At 39.7% G+C, this 21,697-nt stretch overlaps 2 protein-coding genes across 6 annotated transcripts; one reads left to right on the top strand and one right to left on the bottom strand.

Moving 5' to 3' along the window:
- Positions 1–89: 89 nt before the first annotated feature.
- On the top strand, positions 90–8,374 carry zgc:101679 (uncharacterized protein LOC450058 homolog). Of its 2 annotated transcripts, none has more exons than XM_040024501.1 (12): positions 90–261; positions 694–740; positions 882–954; positions 3,285–3,444; positions 3,627–3,695; positions 3,821–3,941; positions 4,064–4,156; positions 4,427–4,491; positions 6,038–6,119; positions 6,223–6,269; positions 7,541–7,596; positions 7,707–8,374. In XM_040024501.1, the coding sequence occupies exons 1-12, from the start codon at positions 203–205 to the stop codon at positions 7,786–7,788; spliced, it is 954 nt and encodes a 317-aa protein (XP_039880435.1). In that variant the 5' UTR covers positions 90–202; the 3' UTR covers positions 7,789–8,374. The 2 variants fall into 2 exon arrangements, with proteins under 2 accessions (XP_039880435.1, XP_039880436.1); XM_040024502.1 differs by having other exon boundaries at positions 247–333.
- emp1 (epithelial membrane protein 1) lies at positions 8,165–14,239 on the bottom strand. Of its 4 annotated transcripts, none has more exons than XM_040024508.1 (5): positions 14,111–14,239; positions 12,518–12,608; positions 12,311–12,410; positions 11,934–12,074; positions 8,165–9,616 (listed from the first exon to the last, which is right to left on the bottom strand). In XM_040024508.1, exons 2-5 carry the CDS (start codon positions 12,590–12,592, stop codon positions 9,456–9,458), a joined length of 477 nt encoding a protein of 158 aa, XP_039880442.1. In that variant the 5' UTR covers positions 12,593–12,608; positions 14,111–14,239; the 3' UTR covers positions 8,165–9,455. The 4 variants fall into 4 exon arrangements, with proteins under 4 accessions (XP_039880442.1, XP_039880441.1, XP_039880440.1 ...); XM_040024507.1 differs by lacking the exon at positions 14,111–14,239 and adding an exon at positions 13,420–13,517; XM_040024506.1 differs by lacking the exon at positions 14,111–14,239 and adding an exon at positions 13,358–13,489.
- Positions 14,240–21,697: the final 7,458 nt, after the last annotated feature.

Genomic DNA, 21,697 nt, shown 5'->3' with positions numbered 1-21,697 from the left:
GAAACTGTAGGTAACAGGTAGCTGATTTTCAATAAATGTGTCTCTTGTCACCTGCTTCTGTCCGGTGCTGTGGCCTTTCTACTCATTTGGGCATGTCCTTTACGTCATGCGCCACGCAATTGCCGACGCCGACCAATGAAATCGTGAGTTGAGGCTGCTGTCACTTGGACTTCCTGGTGTGGTTTGTTTGCCTGCATTGATCATGGCTGCGGAGGGCGATTTTCTGGCGAGATACCGAGCTGTGTCAAATAAACTGAAAAAGTAAGGCTTTGTTTAAGAAGAAAGACGGAGGAATATCGGGAATAGCTAAATGTTATTTAGACTGAATGCGAGGTAACGGCTTTCAGCTAGTGCTAATAGGCTAAGCTAGCGTTACTGTTAGCCATTTGCTCGTTTTGTAGTGAAATATTTGATCATTTTGAGATATTTAGCCCAGGTTAATCGAAAAATAAGCGATGAGTTGTTGATGCTGTTTGACAGCTAATTGTAAAGCGCTTTGAGGGCCCCGAAAAGCGCTATATAAATGCAATCCATTATTATTATTATTATTATTATTATTATTATTATTATTAACCCATAACTAGCCGGTAGTTTGCCACAGTACTGATATTCTATGTTTATCTAGCTGGCGTGTATCACAGTTGGCTATCTAAGATGTTTTAAAATGTGAAAATGCTTTGTTTTCTTTTGTAGGCGTTTTCTTCGGAAGCCCAATGTGGCGGAGGCAAGTGAGCAATTTGGTGAGTGCCACATTAGTCCATCCATGTAAATGCTGTGATCCAGCCTATACTGCCGCACAGAAGAGTCAGCGACTCTCCTGTGCTGTTAAATGATAGAGGCTAAATAAATGTCACCAGGCTTGTCTTTACCTGTGCTTTCAGGTCAGCTGGCAAAGGAGCTGAAGCAGCAGGACTGCCTTCAGTATGCTGCCTTCTGTAACCTGGCCATGGCTCGGTGAGTGGATCCGTATTCAATTTAACTGAATTGTGCCAAAGCACAGCAACAGGCACCTTACGGTGTAAAAGCACCTCGCACAAGTAAAGACCCCACAATAATCTGGAGAAAAACCCCAACAATTAAGCAACCCACCATGAGCAAGCACTTTGCAAAGGTGGGAAAGAAAAACTCCCGTTTAACAAGAAAAATGCTCTTGCAGAACCATGTAGAACAGCAGTGTTTGTCCTGCATACATAGAGCAACAGGAATAGCAGCTAGCCAGCCTCAACAGCTAAGGACTGGACAACCAGAGTCCCAACTAGGGAATTTGTGTAGCTAGCTGGCTTGTTGCTATTGTCACTAGTTTGTACAAGATGTACTAGTCGTTTAATCTAATTGTTTTGCATTTTAATTGATAACCAATTTTGGTAAATTGTTGCGTCCTAATGCTATGCAGCTATCTGCCACCAGATGGTGTGTCATTGGTGAGAAATGCTATAAATCTCAGCTTGATCTTTATGTTAACACCATTATCGCTAGTTTTTTTTTTTTTTTTTAGGCCAAAAACTGAGCTCGCAGATACAAGTGGTGAAAAGAAAAGCTTGCTCTGAAAGTAGGATGAGCTTTTCCTTAGCGATAGGGTGAGGAGTTCATCCATTCAGGAGGGATTCAGATAGAGCTGCTGCTCCTCTACATCAACAGGAACCAGCTGAGGCTGTTCCTTCGTTTAGAGAGTTTTTGACATTAAACAATTCCCAAGTTTAACTATACAGCTTCCTAGTTGTACACTAGTCATTTCTTAGTCGACTAAGAAATTATTAGTCACCAGGAACATCCCTATTACCAGCCCTTAACCACTCCATGGCACATATTGTGCCTGACCACTATGGCACCTCCAGCAGGTGGTCATCTCACCAAATCTGGACTTTTGGCATCTGAGTAAACAGAGGCACTGTGATGAGGTCCTCTCACCTGTACTTGTGTCATTCATGTGGCAGCGCCCATCTAGCAGTTGTTTCAGTTGGATAATGCTGCTCCTCCAGTGCCAGAGTAGTGCAGGGCTTTCTAGATCAGTGGTGTATCCTGAGACTTCCTTGGCCAGCATTAAACCTGATATGTTTCCTATCTAACATGCCTGGAACATGCTGAGTCAACAAGCAGTGTGCACTGCACAGCTGCAGACTACACTCACCCAGGAATGGAGAGCAGTTCCTCAATAACATAATATATCCAGACACTTGTGCAGTCCATGCAGAAACCGGTAAAAATGCATAGATTTCAAATACAGTAACACAGACTTATTGCCTTATCACAGACACACACTTTTGCTTTTCTAGTCTAGCTGAGCACTCAAAGTGCTTTACACAACGTCCCTCATTCACCCACACACGCACTTTTATTCTATCCTCTTTCTTTAAGTGCTTTCTGCCTAACATTTACACACATTCATATTCTGATGGGTGAGACTCTTGGGTTGGTATCTTGCACAAGGATATTTGGCATGCAGATTGGAGCAGCCAGGGATCGAACCACCAACCCTTCTGATTAGCAGATGACCTGCTCTGCCTCGTGAGCTGAGCCACTCCACTCAGTAACGAGGCGCTTGATTTCACTGATGTTCTTGTAGAAGACTGTGAGTAAATCCTTCATGCTTGTTTCCAAAATTTCTGGGATCTCTGCCAGGAAACTGCAGAAACTTGCTCATCATCATTATTTTGGGGTGAAATGCTCAAGGATCACACGCAGGTTTATTGATCAAATATTCACACGCTTGTCCTACATTCAGGTCATAAAAGATTCAAGTGTAGAACCAAGCATAAAAGACTTTAAGAGGGGGCTGACTTGAAGCTTGAAAATAATGCTCTTACTCATTGTGGTTTCACCACATAACGCTGCCGTGTAATAAGTCAATTTTAGTTATTTTTCCTACATCCGCTATCATTTTTTTTCAGACACAAATGATGAAATTTTTTGACAAAAGTATAAGTAGCATGTCCTCATGAGGACAATTAGATAAAAAAAAATTCACACTTTTATTATTATATTTATGTCATAATTAGCTTATTTAGCTTTCAAATGGCACTCATGTTTGTTATCAGTTTTTTAAGTTCTATAAATCTAATATTATATTTTTAGCTTAAAATATTTAGAGCAGATCACTACTTTTCTTGTTTAAAAAAAACAAAGAAACAGCATGTGAGGTTGTTACATAAAGGTACAGTCAGTGGAGTGATGAGTCCTCAGTGGTCAGCAGTAGTCCTAATTGGCCCACAGGGAGAGCGTAGCATTCATAGTCATGACAGTGACCTATCGGCTGTTGTTATACATCCTCGATGTCTTGACTGCAGGTGTGAGCAGACTCTCTTTAATGCTCCTGGAGAGGCACTGGCATTAACTGACGCTGCTCGCCTCTTCCTCTCATCTGAGAAGGAGAACAGGGCACTGCAGGCTCCAGGCTTTGATGAACACCTCCAGGCTGCACTCAACTGCTACAGCTTCGCCACTAAGGTATGATCAGCTCTAGTTTTCAAATAGATTTTTAGAGTTTGATGCAGTAAATGCACTCCAGAAGAAATCAGCAAATAAAGCAGATTCACCGTGGAATATTTCATTCGATCGGGGTCTGGAGAAAAGATTGTGGAGTACATTCTTGTATAGTGACTGAATTCTGATGTACAAATGAATTGCAGGTGTATATTGAGATGAACCAGCCTGTGATGGCAGCCAGCCTGTGTTTGGAACTTGGCAACGCGCTCAAGGTAAAGCTGCTGTCTCTGAGGATAAATGACCCAGAATTGTTTTTTTTGGGGATGTTTTTTTTTTTTTTTTTTAAGCAAATAATGGAAAAAATGATTCATCGTTACTCTCCTGTCTTCCTCAATAGGAGATGAACAGACCAGGAGAGGCTATTGTTCATTATCAGAGGGCTGCAGAGTTACAGACACAAACACCCATCGAAGCTTTGCTGTCGATGGGAGAAATGGCCACGTGTAAAATCCTCACCCGTGAGTTCTGTCGGTTCTGATTGAGTAGCTGCAGTTTGTTTGCTGTGCAAACAGGATCTGACGGGACTTTTGTTTGAGTTTGTGTTACTTGTGTTTTTATGATTTTCTTTTTTCTTTTCCAGGTGATTATGACGGTGCTTTGTCAGTGTTCACAGAGATGCAGCTGATCTGTCAGGAGAAAGGACTGCAGCTACCAGGCTCCATCACCCCTGTTGGTGAGCATCTGATAAAAAAAATGATATTAGCAGAGTTTTGTAAAGATGGGGTGTTATTACAGCCTTAGCAGTTTGTGTTTTCTTAACTAAAGCTGTATCCAGTATCTTAAATTGATTAACACAATTCAACTTGAAAACTGGGATAATTAAGAGCTGCATTCCCTCATGATTGTCTTTTTTTCGCTGCTGTGCAGATTTTTCATGTTATTTGCACTAAGAGGAAAAATGTCTTAATTTCTCATCTTTAATTTTACTTTCTTGACAACAAAGGTGCCTTTTTGGACATTGTGGCAAAATGTGAGATATCCAGGGTGCTTCTGCTCATGTTGCTTGAGGTAAGCTCATCGGTTTTGCTGATAATTAAAACAACCTCTCTCACTGCAGACTTGAGTGCAAAGTCATGTTCAGTGTTGTGTTTTTGAAGGTATGATTCAGGCCATTTGTTTAAATTTATGTAAATATGCACTTTAACAAGTTTTTATTTATAGGTAGTTGCAATAAATACCTTTAAATTCACTCTTCAAATATAGTATATTGCCAAAAGTATTCGTGCAGCTGCCTTCTCACTCATATGAACTAGAGTGATGTCCCATTCTTAATCCATAGTGTTTAATATAATGTCGACCCACCCTTTGTAGCTATAACTGCTTCAACCTTTCTGGGAATTCATTCCACAAGGTTTAGGAGTTTGTTTATGGGAATTTTTGACCAGTCTTCCAGAAGCACATTTGTGAGGTCAGTCACGGATGTTGGGTGAAAAGGCCCGGCTCGCAGTCTCCACTCTAATTCATCCAAAAGGTTTTCTGTCAGGTTGAGGTCAGGACTCTGTGCAGGCCAGTTAAATTCTTCCACACCAAATTCGCTCATCCTTGTCTTTATGGACCTTGCTTTCTGCACTCGGGTGCAGTTTTTTTTTTAAACAGGAAGGTACCATTGACAGACTATTTCTACAAAGTTGGGCATTTGAAATTGTCTGAAATATCTTGTTATGCTGAAGCATTAAGTTTCTTTCACTGGAACTGAGGGGCTGAGTCCGAGGGGCAACATGAGGTTCGAAGGTCTGTAGCAGTCGACTCTGCAGAAAGTTGGAGAACTCTTTGCATTGTGCGTCTCAACATCCACTGACCCCACTCTGTGATTTTATGTGCTCTGCCACTTCATGACTGAGTTGCTGTCATTCCCAATCACTTCCACGTCATTATAACACCACTAACAGCTGACTGTGGAATATTTAGTAGTGAGGGAAATTTCACAACTGGACTTGTTGCACAGGTGGCATCCTATCACAGTACACAGTTGGAAATATAGTGTACTTTAAATGCACTGCAAGGAGAGAGGAGGCACAGAGTGAGAAAAAGCTGGTCCTAATGTATCCTGACACAAGTACTGCATCTCCACATGCGACACACAGTTTGACGTGACGTGAGACTCGAGCTATTAATGCAAGCATTTCTCATTTGGCAGCTTTGGACCCTCCGGTTTCACGTCTCTTCACTGCCTCTCACACTTAATTCTCGCAGCGAGGAGCTGAGACTCGAGTGAGAGAGCTGAGGAGACACATTAGCATAATGAAAGCACCTGTTGTGTGCATTGCATAGAGTTTCATTTCTTTATTTTAACCACATAGATTCAGCAGCTTAAACACTCACCTGTACTTGAGTGTCAAACAGCCCTCCGCTGGCCAATCAGTGAACTGTTAGAAAGCAGAATAGTTTTTTAAAGCTGTTTTAAACAATGCAATTACACTTAATGACAATGTTAATTATTTATCCAGCATCTTACAGTAATTACTGTGCAACTTGAAAAATTCAGGATTGTTGGTGCAGCAGAACTTAAATGGTCTCACGTTGTTGTGGTTTTGTTTGGGTGTTTTTGGTGCAGCCTCCACCTCAGAAGTTGTTACCAGAACACGCCCAGACCCTGGAGAGATACGCGTGGGAGTCCTTTGATCCTCACAGCCAATGTAAATTCACCTCAGCACTCGACTACTTGAGTATAATAATGTGTCATTAATCCTGCGCACTTACTGAAGTTGTGTAAATGTTGTTTTTTGTCTTCTGTTTCAGTGACCTTCCTGCCTGAGAATGTTTTCCTGCTCCTGCAGTCCGTAGTGGTGAGTTTCATGATAACACGGTCTGAGTCTTCCTGTCTCGTACAGGAAAAATAATGGTCTTCACGCCCTTCATATGACAGTGATGTATTGTGTGTGTTGAAGTTTGTTTTGTTTTTTTTCCTTTGGCAGTGAAGTGATTCTTTTTTTTGTTTGTTTGTTTTTGCTTCAGCATTTGCAGTTTGCCAGCTTTGTGTAGGTTTTCTGCCTCAGAATTTTTCCCTCTTACACTAAAAATATTCATTTTTTTTTTTCCCAGTCACAGTAAAAAGAAGCAACACATGACACATTACATCATGTCGGTATTTTTTACAGAGAAGCCAAAATATAGAAGCACTGTGTGAAAAACACCTTTAGTTCTTCTGTAGGTATTAAGAGAGTAAGAAGCAACCAGGTGCTGCTAATCAAATGCACAGACGTTTTGGCAGTTTGTTGGCCTGCAGCATTCATAATCACAGTGCCAATGTGGAAGACATCAGCAATGATGTGAGAGAAAGCAGCTGTCGCTGCCCTTCAATCTAGGCAGGGTTACAAAGCTGATTCCAAACAATTTGAGGTCCATCATTCTGCAGTGAGACAGTCACAAGTGGAAAACATTCAAGATAGCTGTCAGTCTTCCCAGGAGTGGACGTCCCAGCAAATTAATCCCAAGATTAGATTATCCAGTGGTCAGAGAAACCGCAAAGAACCCAAGAGCTGCATTTCATAGGCTCAGTTAGCAGGTTACATGTTAAATTGCATGACCATACAGTTAAAGCATACGATAAAGCCTCTGCTTTCAGAACATGGAAGCGTGACTTGGGTTTGCAAAGTTGCATCTGAACAAACTACAATACTTCTGGAACAGTGTCCTTTGGACCCCAAGCACAGCAGCAAATCTCAAACAGAGAATGGCTGAAAAAGAAAAGAAACAAGGCCCAAAGTTTAGACCACAAACTTAAGAGAGCTGTGCATAAACAAAGGACACACACCTCACCACTAAGGTTGTTCTACAATTTACTGAATCTTGAGTTGATGTTTTTCACACACTGCTTCTGTTTTTTTTTTTTTTTTTTTTGTTTTTTTAAATAACTGTATAAATAAAAAAAGTTAATAAAAAATAATCATGTGTAATGTAGAGAAAGATTCTTCTCGAAGGAGCACGCTCTGTCTTTGGGAATGAATGGCCGGTAACAGAGAATAAATATTAACAAGTCAGAGGCCTCGTCAGGGTCCTCTGAATCTGCAGTTATGTTTTTATTAGTGCAGTGAATAACTGCAGATCTGTTTTGCAGATGGCGTGTCAGGAGAAAGACACAGAGTCTCTAAAGTCTCTTCAGACTGAGCTATGGTAAGCATTTACAAATGTTAATTTCCATCATGTGAGAAAATATCTTTTACTGCTTCTCATTCTTAATTTTCCATATTGATCACATGCTTTATGCGGTTTTCCCCTTGCAGGCCGTTTCTGACAGCTGAGCAGAACCATCTTCTCCACCTGGTGGTTCAGGAGCGCATCACGCCGTCTGGTCAAGGCATTTAATACAGTCCAGTTTTTATTCGCTTCCTCTGGGAACGATACTTTATATAATGGAACATTCCTGTTTCTGAATGGGTCTGTTGTAAGGCCCGGAGAAGGGTTGTTTTCAAACTCCAGTGTTGTAACTTGGACTCAGAGAAATGTTAAACTTTGTGCTTATTCAGTCACGTAGGTTTGGAAATCAAACTGAACTCTTTATGTTGTCCTCAGAGGTGCAGATTGCTGTTGCCAGGAATGCTTAGCTAAGAATAAATGTTGTGTATGTATCTGAGTGGAGACTATAAAACTGGACCACGTCATATGTTTTTATTATGTAAAAGTTTCAAATGTAGAAGAACTTACTGTGTTTACAGCTGGTTAGTAGATTAAACACGAATGCTTTGTTTTATCATTTTTATTAATAAATGACATAACATGGCTTAAATTCCAATATAACAAAATCTTCTACTGCATAGTTCTGTAATATGGTGCAATGACACCTCTGTCCTCCATCCCTGGGTCACTTAATTTTCACTTGTACAAATGCATGTACTTTTCTTATGATAGCAGCCCCCTACAGACACATAAGTAAACACAATAATAAAAAAAACAAAAAGGAGCTTAAAAATATATGATGGTTACAATGTACATAGACTGATGTATAATGTATTTGTTTTTTTCTAGCTGTAAAATAACGATTAACATGATTAAAGCTAGTTGTAAATGAAGGATTGTTATTTCCTGTTTGTTCAAGTACTACAACAGGAATGTTATTTGTTGGTTTTTACTCCTCAGTCAGAATTTTAACATATTAAATGATAAGATTTAGTCTCCATCAACCTTTCTGAACCTTAAAGGAACTGGTAAACATTTTGGGACTAAATTATTTACTATCTTGCTGAGTAGGAGATTAATACTAATTGTTTGACTTTGTACACTAAAGAGGACCAAGGTTTTAAAAAAACAAAACAAAGACCGTGACCATGTAAAGAGAGTTTCCTGAGCAGTTTTCTCTTCCCATCATCTTCTATGCAACCACGCTGCACAGATTCGCCCCCTGCTGGTCGTTAGGAAGAATGCAACTCGGAAGTTGTGACCATCTTTTATGCACAGTCTTAGCAGAAGAACTGAAAATGTGAAAACACTGGCTTCAAACCGCCGTCACCTCTGAAGTTGCACCCAGCCAAAAATGCTCATGTACAGCTCAGTGACAGTTTCACTAAAGCTAAGCTGACCAAAAGTTCACTCAAATCAAGCTTGCCATTTTTTTTTTTTAGCAAAAAACAACAAACAAACCAACCCAAAGCAATTATAAGCGTTTCTCAAAATGTCACACTATTCCTTTAAAGTACTTATGTCTGAACTACTACTACTATTTAAGACTAAATAACTGATTTATTAGCTATGTTCTGGTAATATTCCCAATAATTCAGCTCTATGAGGCGTTTTAGTCACATTATTAAAAAGAAAAAACATTATTTTGTTTGTCAGTTTTGCTGAAAAAATGTGTTTCACACTTTTAATGTTAGCATTTGCTCCATATCATTTTATATATATATATATATTTTTTTAAAAAGCTGTATAAACAAATGGCTCTCATTAGCATTTGGATATTTTGCTACAGTCGTAGCTTCAGATGGTGTTCATCAATTCTAAAAGAGGAGAACGAGCCCTGCCCTCTGTTTTTCCTCTCACTCTTTCTTCTTACGCAGGATGAAATAGGTGAGCGCTAAGATGAAGGTGAGCACAAACGAGATCCACGCCAGGATGTAGCAGTGTCCGTAACCTCCAGATGTGTCATTGACGTGGAGCTTGGCTGTGTAGATTGAGGCTCCTGTCATTATGCAAAGGCCTGCAAGAGGGAAAATTATTATTACATGCAACCAAGACAAGGCAATCAAGAAGTAATTATTTTTCTATTATAAGATAAAGCTCATGATGTGACCAGTGCAATCACAAGGAAATGAGAGACATGACACTTTCACCTTGTTAATTTTCCAGTGTTATGAACTCATGACATTCACACTTTGTGTGAGTTTCTCATGTGCTCGTAGTACTCTCACTGATAATGCATAATTAACTTAAAGCATGAAATTTTAATCACTCGGGACCTTTTTTTTTTCTTTTACATCTGACACGGTGGCAAAAAACTGACTCGGTTTGTGGTCTTTTTGTTAGGGAGGATTTGCATGAAAATGTTGTTTCTTGACTAAAATAAAAAGCAGCCAATGTCCAATGAAACTTTAAAAAACCTCCAGGAAGCCTGGAGAACTATCGCTTACTTTAAAAAGAAAGCCTGGCTCCTTGGAAGCAAAGCATAGACATGACAGGTGGCTCGGGCTTTTGTGAGTGAATACATTTTCTAGATTTTGCTTCTCAAATGTGAAAACATGATGCTTTGTTGCACATTGACGGCGAACAAAAATGTTTGGGGGTGTTGTTGAGAAATCAGCACACCTGAGAATGCTGGAGCAGGTGTGCTGGACAACTTTTTTTTTCTAGTGAACCTCATGACATTAACAGAAGCAGCACACTGTTAAATGTGATACTGTTAACTATTTGAAGTGTCAAAATCATTCATTTGTGACGCTAGCATTCAAGTCACCTAAAAGACTAACACACTGCTGTGCTGTGGCTGAGATCAGCTTCTACTGATTTTCTACAGATTTCATGTGTCTGAGATGCAAACACGCTCACCTTGCTGATCCATCACAGTTCACTGGTTATTGCAATGTGTGAGGTACACACAGAAAGTGAAGAACTTCTAATCACTGGTTCGCTGTTTTGTACAAACTAATGAGAATTCAAATCCACTGAGTAGTCAAGGGTCTCTCAAACAGTCATATCGAGGGCAGATTCATCTTGTTCAGCACCAAATGAAAGTGTTTGAACTCAGGACTACTGATGATTACACGACAGGGCTGCAGCTACCCATTATTTTAGTAATCCACCATCTATCTGTCTATTATTTTTAATGAGAAATAACAAATATTCAAAAAAGAAAAATGAGAACTGTTCATTGATTTTCAGTTTAGAAACTGCAAGAAAATAGCAAGTTTACCTGCAAACATCTCTTAATAAAAACAAACAAAAATAGACCCTTTCCTTGTTTTTACTCGCCATATTAAAATGATATTTTTAAAAGACAACACTTTCTTAATTGCAAAAACAAATAATAACAAGTACATTAATCTCAAATACATACAAGCTAAACTAGCGCATGAAAATGAAACAGCTTTTACTCTCTCTTCTCAGAAGTCTTTCTTACATTAAGAGCAGGCCAAAAGAGTTCTGGTGGTATTAATATCTCCTTAATGAGGTAGATTTGGTGTGTGTGTGTGTGTGAGTGTCTGCATGCTTAGATGTGGTAGTGAATGCGCAAATATGCCTTTAAGTATTTACGCAAGTATGTGGCGGCTGCTATGAGGAAAAGCAGGCTAATCAGCATTCTCAGAACTGAAGCTTTGCCCTGCGCTTCGATGCAACGTTTCGTGCTGCAGAAGACAAACGTTACAATGGTGTGGATATTAATAGTTAATGTTAATAATAACAATTTAGTATCCAACCTAACAGCCTCAGGTCAGTGTCTCGGAATATGACTGGCCCACTGGAAATAAATGATATAATTTAATTGACTTATTTATATTTTATATTATGAGATAAATCTTATTTTTTGCAGATTACATTGATCTAAATCTGCATAATAGCGTTGAAATTAAATGATGTGCACGCATCAGGATGTCACTGCTCTGACAGTATTACTCATGTTATCAACACTGGTAACAGGAAAGCCCTGACCACACCTTCCTAATTTGGGTGTCAACCAGTCAGACCACTTCATCCACATCCATGTAGTGAGAAGCCATTATATGACCTTTGTGTGTAAGTCGATTAAACTCTGCCCAGTACTGAAAGAGGAGTGGTGATTGTTGTGAACTGACACAGATAGATAGATGCCTCGCCATGCAATGAGTTCATTGGTCTGTTGAACGGATGAGGCTAAAAATTAGTTTAATTATTTACCAACATCCTTTATGAAGCTTTAAGTTCGAGCGTCGTGCTAACTTATTTAGTTAGACAAAAATCACATATGTCAGGTTTGTCAGTCGCACATCCTCCAGAGAAAATCATAAAGTCAGCCAAAAGAAACAAGACTGCAGGTAACTTACAGGCGATTATCTGTAAAATGCCAGTGAAGGTGAACCTCATTCCTTTGGGCAGGGTGAACAGCTGGGCCACAAACACAAACAAGGCAAGGATGGTGAAAACGCAGGCCAGCACTGAAGTGGCCTGCACCGCCTGGAGATAATCTGCAGCAACAAGATAATAAAAAAGTCAACAATAACACAGGCGTGAGGAAATATTCGGCCTTTTCAGTTTTATGTTTGTATTAACACCACTACCTACAGATCTACTCATTTCAGACTGACAATATTTACTGTAAACAGTGTAATACGTGATTTGTTCCGTCATCATCTTTGCCCTTCATTATACAAATAATGAAAAATCACTAACTTTAACAGGGGAAAAAATCTGTGGAGTTTACCTTCTGGGTAGCCTTTCAGATTTGTGTAATGCCACACATTGTTTGAGAAGTCCCACCTGCCCCACAGGTCAGCTGACACTAAATCGTCGACCCACCAGGCCTGACGACACAAAGGAAAGATTTAAAGTTCATGCAGATATGTTACACATTTTCTAGAAACCGCTGTCAGATCTCCTCCAGTTAATACAGAAAATAACATCATCTTACATTGTCAATGGCGGCCACCAGGAGCAGGATGATGGTGGTTATGTGCAGAACAACGATTGCTGCCAGCATCAACATTATGGCCTTCTGAAAACTGATAATGGGGTGGGGGAAGTGGAAGGAGGCACACCGTTATTTATTTTGCAAGCGCAGACGTATGTAACACGGACTCGTACATGAGGGAGTATTAATTACACACACAGAGAGAAACTGTGTGAAACAAAGAAATAAAGAAATAACAGTAACAGAGAAGAGAGCCGTTTTATACAAGCCCAGACTTGCCGCAGAAATCATGCAGGCATAAACATTTTTGAATAAAACACATCTGGTGTCAAACACATCAGTGCTTTCAATCTTTGTCGTTACGTTTATTTATTATTTATTATAATTAATCAGCTCAGATTCATTAGCACCAATCACTGAGCCTGTAAACGCCCGCAGTTTGCTTTGAGCCTCTTTTTTTACGTCTTTTGAGCGTTTCCGTCGACAATAAAGGCGCATTTGTTAAGACGGCATTCCCAAACGGATGACACACACAGGGCCCGCACTGTAGTCGATAACTTTAAAAAGAGCGCGATAGTACGACAACAGAAAACAATAATAAGCACAGCATAAACTCACGGACTATTCAACGCTATGTTAGTGCGCCAAATTTCCAGTTGCGCGTCTTTTTAGGACTTTTTTTGCGCTCACGGTCAGTCATATTTCTTGCGCTTAAAGTAACTGAAGTTTTTCCTACAGGCTTAAAAAAAAACCCACTTCAGCCATCCGTAAGAGGGTTTCACAGAGTGTGCTCCGTAAACCGTCGCCTTTCTACAAGTAAGCAAAGAGCAGAAACGTTACCTGAACGCTCTTTAACGCACCGCGCGGGAGTTATTTGGGAATGTGAAACTCTGTGGACCCACCCAGCTTTGAATTCACAGCACACACATCATCGTGTTTTCCCTCTTCTTCTTTCCCCTCACCAAGCCCCACCCATAACGTTTCTCGAGTGAAAAGTCCCAATGAAATAAACGGCGTCAGGTCGCCTCTTCCTGCAACTCCAGTGTGTGCGTAAAGGCGAGTAAGATCTTCGAAGGATTGCGTATCGTCAGATTCATTTAAAAACGAAACAAACAAACCCGCGACAGCTTCACACGCACTATTTTAGTTGCTTCTTTAGTGTTTTACCTGGAAAATGTTTTTAATATAGAAATATCTTCATTCTCTCTGAGCGGCTCACCTGTGTGAGCTGTAGCTTCACTTTTTTTTGTCGCACATGGATACAAAATGCCATTTTGGACACGCTTGCAGAGCAGCCATAGTGTATCCTGGACTTGTTTTCAGGCCACTCACGCGCAATTGCCGCTTCATTGTGTACCTAAATTGACTTCTCCAAAGATGGGACATTAAGAAGCCGTGCATGGAATATCGCAGTGCATTGTGAGCCCCAGGGAGCTCATATTCAGTTCAGCAGCAGTTTCACTCTGATGGCTGAGACTTACGTTCAAGCAAGTGAAAAACAGAATTCGTGTTCATGCAGATGCATTTTTGACTGTTACAAACAAATGAAAGTAAGATCGTTCCATTGATAAAAAGATATAAATAGATTCTTACCTGCGCCTCACACGCTATGCACTTTTATGTTTCCTGCGCCACTGCCAGAAAGCAGAAAAAAAAACTGCTGAAACATCAGAGGGTCTTAACATATTCATACTGTCCGAAACAATACATGGATAGTTTCTTCACTGAGAGATGTAATTACCTCTCAGTGAAGAAAAGTAAGAAAAAGGTCATGTTACTTGATGTCACACACAGACTGCAGATCTCAGTGGGCCGGGCTGTGTCACGGCTTTGGAAAAACTCTGTTTACCCCATAAGCAACCAGCCGGTACAAGGATTTGCACACTTCACACTGTGTTTTGAAAGAAAAAAAAAGAAAAAAAGATTTTCCTCAAATGTTCGTCAGTAACAAAGAAGAAAAGATGGATGTTCAAATGTAGACAAACTCCAGTCGAAATAAGAGATGGCTGAAAAATAATCAGCGCCCAGCTCACTTCATTGTGTTTCGAGGGCACATTTTAAGAGAAGTTAGTGCTCCACTCATCCATAGCACAAGATATTTATATAAAAGTCAGTAATTGCAAGTCATGTGACGTGTTCACAGTGAAATAGTTGCTGCTGTGCCAGAGCATGTTTAAACTTTTGTTTTCATTATTTATTGTTTCAGTCATCATAAAAAGAAAGTACTCTCCCTGTTAGCTCTACATATCAGGACACAATTGGAAAAAATTATCTTCACCGAGTCTTAAAATGAGGTAAATACAACCTCAGATGAACATATGAAATATTACACCATGTCTCTTGTAAAGCAACCTTTAGCAGCACTATCAGGCCACTCACACACAGTTTCTCAGTCTCTTACATCATTGTGGAGGAATTTTATCCCAGCGTTTTTTTTACAGCTTTGCTTCAGCTTACTGAGGTTTGCTAACATTAGTTTATGTGCAGCTCTCTTAAGGTCCCATCACAACTGTTCAGTCAGGTTGTGGTCTGGACTTTAAACCATTGCAACACCTTGATCTTTTTCTTCCAACCTGCTGTAGTTTTGCTGCTGTGCTTGAGATCATTGTATTTTTGCATGTCCCACAAGCTATGCTTGTCTTTAAAATCCTTTGCTTTACAGAGGAGCGCATGGTTGAGTCAGAGACTGTAAGGTACCCAGGTCCGGTGGCTGACAAATAAACCCAAATCCTCAGCCCTCCACCACCGTGCTTGACAGATGGTACGAAGAGTTTGTGCTGATATCCTGTTTGATTTTCACTAGACATGGCACTGTGCACTGTGGCCGAACATGTCCACTTTGGTCTCATCTTTGCAAACCTGTTCTTTTAAGACAGAAGACGTGTTGCAGCCCTCTCAAATAAATTCATACTGTCTGAGTCTTTTTCTGATTAACTGTCATTATATACTAACTGAGGCCTCTAGAGTCTAAGGTGTAGTTCTTGGGTCATTCCACCTCAAATCAACACAGACAGAAATCGTTATATATGTTTAAACTCTGGACATAAAATCTTTATGCAAATCACACATGGTCAAGCAGAAAATGCTCTAAATGTTGTCTGATTTGTGATGGACTGACCCTCTTGAGGGTTTTAATGGTAACCTCTCTGCTTTTAAGATTAGGCTTAAACATAGATTAGGCATATAGTTATGGCTACATCAGAATGAAATGTATCTTAGTTTTACTGCAATACGCTTAAGCTGCTGGGGCCTTCCCATGGTGCACTGTTTCTTCTTCACTCACCTTTTTACACTCACTATGTGTTTATACCTCTCTGCATTTAATTAGTGTAGATGCTGATCATCCACAGTATTGAGATCCAAGTCTTTATTATTAGTTATTATTTATCTCTGAATCTCTTCCACAATGCATCTTTGTCCTGTCCTGCTGCACCTCTCTGAGCCTGGTTCTGCTGGATGTTTCTTCCTGTTAAAAGGGAGTTTTTCCTTCCAACTGTCGCCAAAACACTTGCTCAAAGGGATTCATATGCTTGTTGGGATTTTCTCTGTATTATTGCAGGGTGTGTTTACCTTACAGTATAAAGCACCTTGAGACAACTGTTGTTGTAATTTGGTGCTATATAAATAAAATTGAATTGAATTAAATTCCTCTACACATTTCTGCAAACTCAGCCTTTCATGGGGGAGGAGGGGGTCTTAAGTGAATTCTTAGTTAATTTCTGGTGTTTTAACTCATGAATTCTTAGTTTTCAGAAAGTGTTTTTAGTTTAGTAACACTGTGATACTATGGGCTACATTTACTAAAATACAAAATACCATATGAGTGCAATCTCCAAATAGTGATCATACTCAAAAGTGTGGTTAATTTTACAGGTGCTTTACAAAAGTTGCACTGTTTTCTAAGGATAGGAGGCATCAGGTCATTTCAATATAAAGTGCAAAAAAATAAGACGTGCCCTTTTTGTGTTGAATATCGGCACAACTAGCAGCAAATTGCATGTCACGATCTATTAGTAAATCAGTTTGTGTATTTAATTCAAACATTTTCTTCCCTATATTTTGTGCCTTGAGAAAGGAATTCCCAGAAATACATATGCAGCAGGGACAGTTACAAATATTCGGCAAATTTCCACCTCTTGCACACAATCTTGTTGCTGTGTTCTAGTTGTAAATACCGATAGTTCTTTTTTAAAATGTAAATGTGAAAAGCCAGTTTGTCTGGTTCGACTCATTAGTTAGTTTGTTTGAGTTTTGGATTTTTAGTTATTCTTCTTGTTATTCTTAGTTTGTCCAGTTCTCTCAGTTTTCCCATCTTTCTCATTTTGTTTCTTTTCAAAGACACAAAGTGTTTTAGTCAGGGGGTAAAAAACAGAGACCCAGAGTGTGATGCTAGCAAACAGTGATGAGGTTAAAGCAAAGGTAGGGTTAAAACAGAGTGAGAGAAATGCCAAAATGTCAATATAAAATAATAAATACCAACAAAAAGAATAAACTCAATAAAAGAAATAACAGTAACAAACAATAAAAAGATAATTGAAAATGATAAAAGGACAATAAAAGACAACTGCACATAAAAGGACATTTTTGTGTCTATGTCAGAGTGTTTTATTAAGCCATTTAAAGAAAATTACTCTGTTCTGCAAGTCTCATCTCTTCAGCAAAGTTGTTCCAAAGCTGAACAGCCCCGATGACAAACGCATAGACAGCTTTAGATTTAAGCTTCAGCGTGATGATCTAAGGCTGCCAGGGGGTTTGCAATCCCAAATGACATTACAGGGTTGTGCTTTAAAACTGGCCAGTAAAATGCAGAAATCAATAAATCAATTCTAAACCGTACAGGAAGCCAGTGGAGAGAAGCCCAGACTGGGGTTATGTTTTGCTCTTTGCTAATGCTGGTAAGAAAGCAGCTGCTTTCTGAAGCAGCCGGGACTGAGATAGGCAGTCATTACCCCAGAGACACAGACACGCAGTAAAATACCAAAAATACTGAGGTACTGACATTCAAATCCTGGGTATTTTCAGGTAGTTTAATGAGGCACGCAGTGGCCTGAGCTTCCATCAGAAATGCAATTTATATAATATACACATAAACCTTTTCTGACCTTTATGAACTCGTGATAGATCGCCGATAGATTTAGTTTTCCTCCGAAACGCAAGCCTTTGTTAAATAAGAAAACAAAAGGGTAGGAGTAACGCAGAGAATAAATGTCAGTGATGAATATTAATAACGCCTTATGTTAACATACATGAGGCTTCAGTTATAGACAAACTGTCGTACTTGAACCTCAGAAACTGTCATATTCTAAACTGACATTGTCAGATAGCTCTGCTTGTCGGCTCTGGTCAAATAGAACCGCGTAATTAAGGGATTACTTGTCAGACAGTGCACATCTAGAAAAGCTTTTCATCATCTGTCTTGGGTTAAAGCAAGCTTAAGCGGTTATGGATTTTCCCATTTTCACATAAATAGCTTTATAAATGAACGTTTCTATCTGGATGTGAAGTTTGTTTGCCTGGCAGGCCCCTTATCTCCCCTCGGGCTCTGGTAGCTCACTAAAGACCAGACTCAGGTCGAGACTGAGGAACTTCTGGTGTTAGTGCTACAACGGTGGCTTTATCCTGCAGGAGGCGGGATGAAGACAGATACAGTAATTGCTTCCTTTGCTCTTTCACTTATTCCCTCATTTGTTGACAGTATAGATTCAGTCCGTATGAGCAGCCTAACCCGGACAGTTTACACAGTTCAGTGTTGAAAGTTGAGAATGTACAGTAGAGCAGGAGGGGGGATGTATTTTTGTGCAGTTTAGCACGGAGCTCCACTTAATTACTTCAGCCTTGAGCCAGAGTGAACATGTGTGCCAAACATGATGAAACCTTTTCATAGAGGGGGAACTTGGATACATACACTCACTTTAAGTATTCCTTCCTAACACCGGGTTGGACCTCCTTTCGAGTTCTGATCTGCCTTAATTCTTCCTTGCATAGATTCAACAAGCTGCTGGAATCCTCTGAGATTTTTACCCATATTGACACAATAGTATCACTATTGTGTGGATGCTGGATGCTGCACATCCACGATGTTTCACCACATCTCACTGGACGGGATCGGGTGACAGTGGTGGAAATTTGAGTATGTAACCTTTTTTCCCCCCCCCTATTTTATTTTAGTGTAAAGCACTTTGGATTTTTTAAAACTGGAAGTGTTTTTCAAATCTTCTGTTGTTCAATTTTGGTGAGCCCGTGTGAATGTAGCCTCAGTTTGCTGTTCTGGGCCAACACTAGTGGCAGCCGGTCTGGTCTTCTGCTGCTGAAGCTCATCTGCTTCAAGGGTCAACGTGTTGTGGATTCAGAGATGGCCTTTGTGCTTGCTGTGGTTGAAATGAGTGGTTATTTGAGTTACTGCAGTACGGCCAGTCTCCTCTGACCTCTGATGGGATTGTCATCCACAGAAACGAACTGCCTGCCTACATGCATTGAGTTCCTGCTATGTGACTGATTGATCGGGTATTTGTGTCAACCAGTAACCACCTTTTTTTAAGGTATCCTTAATAAAGTGCTCAGTGAGTTTTTATAGATGTACATATGTCTGATTAGGTGAAAATCCAAAAAACATAATAAAACAATACAAAGCCAAGCCTATAAGCATCCCTAGGCCCATGCCTGTTTAGTGTGAGGAGCTCAGAACAAAGAGGAGAGACCTGTAGGCATCTTCTGTTCAAATACATTTGTAATGATCGGGCAGAGATATTGATCAGCCTTGCAACACATTCACTTAGCCAGCAGTTTATTTTCCAGCTTTACTTCCTGTCTTTGGCTGCAGCTGCTGTATTACTTATTTAAATTCATCATATTTGTTTATGATTGTGGCTGCTGATCAGGCCAGAGCGTATAACTGTCAGATCCGTCCCGCAGTGCTAGACAGCAGCTCCAGAGTGAAGTGGACAAACACAATCCAGCATCCTCCTTATTTGGTCAGAGAGGATGCTCTTTATGTGAATGTGCAGATGCTTTAAGCACTGTTGTGTGATCACTTGATTGCAGTTAACCATATATAATATAAAAACTGGGATAGGCTCTGCCCCTTTGTGACCTTGAACTGGATAAGAGGAAAAAAAATGGCTATATAGAGGGATGCATGAATTTTGCCAGATCAAGCAATCAGTGATTACAGTTTTGGTGAAGAAATGAAATATTTTTGGATTCTGAACTGACGGTGATAGATCAGGACGGCATTTTTACTTTTTGACATTTAGCTGACAATTTCATTGACAAAATAATCACCAGAATTATAATAATAATGATCAGCTGCAGCCGTAAATACATGACAGACACACAGTTGAAATGCCATTCAACCCGAATGTCTCCTTTGAAGTGAATACATTTCTCACAGGCTCTGTGTTACATAACCTTTTGCAATGGCGTCTGGGTGATAATAGAGCTAATAGTGTAGGCCTCTGTTTTTATTGTAGTGCTGCTGAGATGAAAATCATTTGAGAGCTATATTATTGTCAGAGGGTGTGGGAATGAACTCGGAGAAGCATTTTCTCCTGGCAGTAAGTCTGAATAGATGTCAAAACCATTACATCTGACCCCTGACGGTTCGTCATATCCTCACAGTAAATGTTGAGTGGGTGCGGAGCAGCGCTGGTTCCCATTTTATGCCACTTCTGACTCAGTGGAGTTTTCTATTCCTGTCACAACATGTGGGCCTCTGCAGAGTGTGCAGTCTAACATCCATTGTGCAGTGGGTGTCCAGTGAAAGGGTATTATGCAGAAGTAGCTGCTTCTAGTTTAAAATCCCAAGGAATCGATGCGAGCTCATCTTTATCTTTCACTGGGGTGTATTTTGGGGAAAACTTTGAACTGTTAGTCTTTTCAATTATGTCTGTGAATAAAGGTTATTACAATCATTTGTCTGCTGTTTTCTTGGTTAATCAGTTTATTTTTTTGGCCTTAAAAATATCTCGGTTTTATGGAGAAGGTCACGTTTTTCTAAAGCCCCGTTTAATGTCCTCCAGTGTTGGCGCACAGCTCATAAAGTCTTCTATTTGCTATCTTAGCAGACCAATAAAAGCCTCCACCTCTTCTCCTCCAACTAAAACACTGATGTGATGAAATAGTTGCAACACCCATCTTCCCACATCAAATCACTTTGCTCTTCTTAGGCCAGTCTCCTCAGCTCCCTGCAGTACTGTCGCAGCACAGGGCGTCCAATCTATTAACAAAGCCATTTAACTTTAGGATTAAGCCCCGTCCTCAAGCAGCGGCACAACAGCCAAGAAATATTCCACCATTATCACGCTCCCATGAATCTCCTCCTCGTGTCCTAACACCTCGCGACTCTCTTCGCCGAATCATGTAAATATGGAATAAGGAATAAAAATGCTGAGGGACTTCCAGTCGCCCTGTCTGCCTCCTCCTTGTTGACAAATTTTAAGTTGGGTACCTTAAAATTCCTGGAGTGCTGAGAAAATAACTTGAAATTTGACTTATAGATGTCAGAAAGTTTTAATTTATTTATCTTTTCTTCCTCAGTGACTGAAGCAAGCTTCCATATCTGTCAGACCATGAACACTGCAACTCAGAAAACAGTATTATTAAAAAAACAAACAAACAAAAACCCCCATAGTTACAAGTCCGCAAGAAACAAAACATTTCACAATAATATTTCATCAATTCGAATTTTAAAGTAAAAATCAACTACTTTGATAATTAGGTAATATTTTAAGTTTGTATTTAATTTTTAAGCAACAATAGTAAAAATCAACCATTAAAAAAGAGTCAAAAATCACTTCTTCTTTTTTTTTTGAACATGGACTACGGGCCATAATTGCATAAAAAAATTACAAAATACTGAGCTTCCAAAATGTTCTGATGTCTTTGAGTTTCAGGAATTGTTAGAAATGACGTTAAAAATACATATTTAAATATCCCAGTATGACGTCAACATACTGCAGTTGATGTATATGCTAGGGATAGCAGACAAATTACCTAACATACTAAAACTGATGGACCATATAATATAACCTTAAAACAATAACAGCCAGACTCACCCAAAGACTTGCAAACATTCTGGTGCTAACGTTATCAAATTTCCCATCAAGCTTTTCGCTCGACAGCCTCTCGCGCTCTCTCTCTCTGTGCAGGCTTTTTAATTGGCTCGTGCTTGATGACTTAATT

Source organism: Simochromis diagramma, unplaced genomic scaffold (assembly GCF_900408965.1).
Source record: "Simochromis diagramma unplaced genomic scaffold, fSimDia1.1 OVJJ01000302.1, whole genome shotgun sequence".
Lineage (NCBI taxonomy): Eukaryota > Metazoa > Chordata > Actinopteri > Cichliformes > Cichlidae > Simochromis > Simochromis diagramma.
This window is presented reverse-complemented; position numbering and strand designations above follow the sequence as displayed.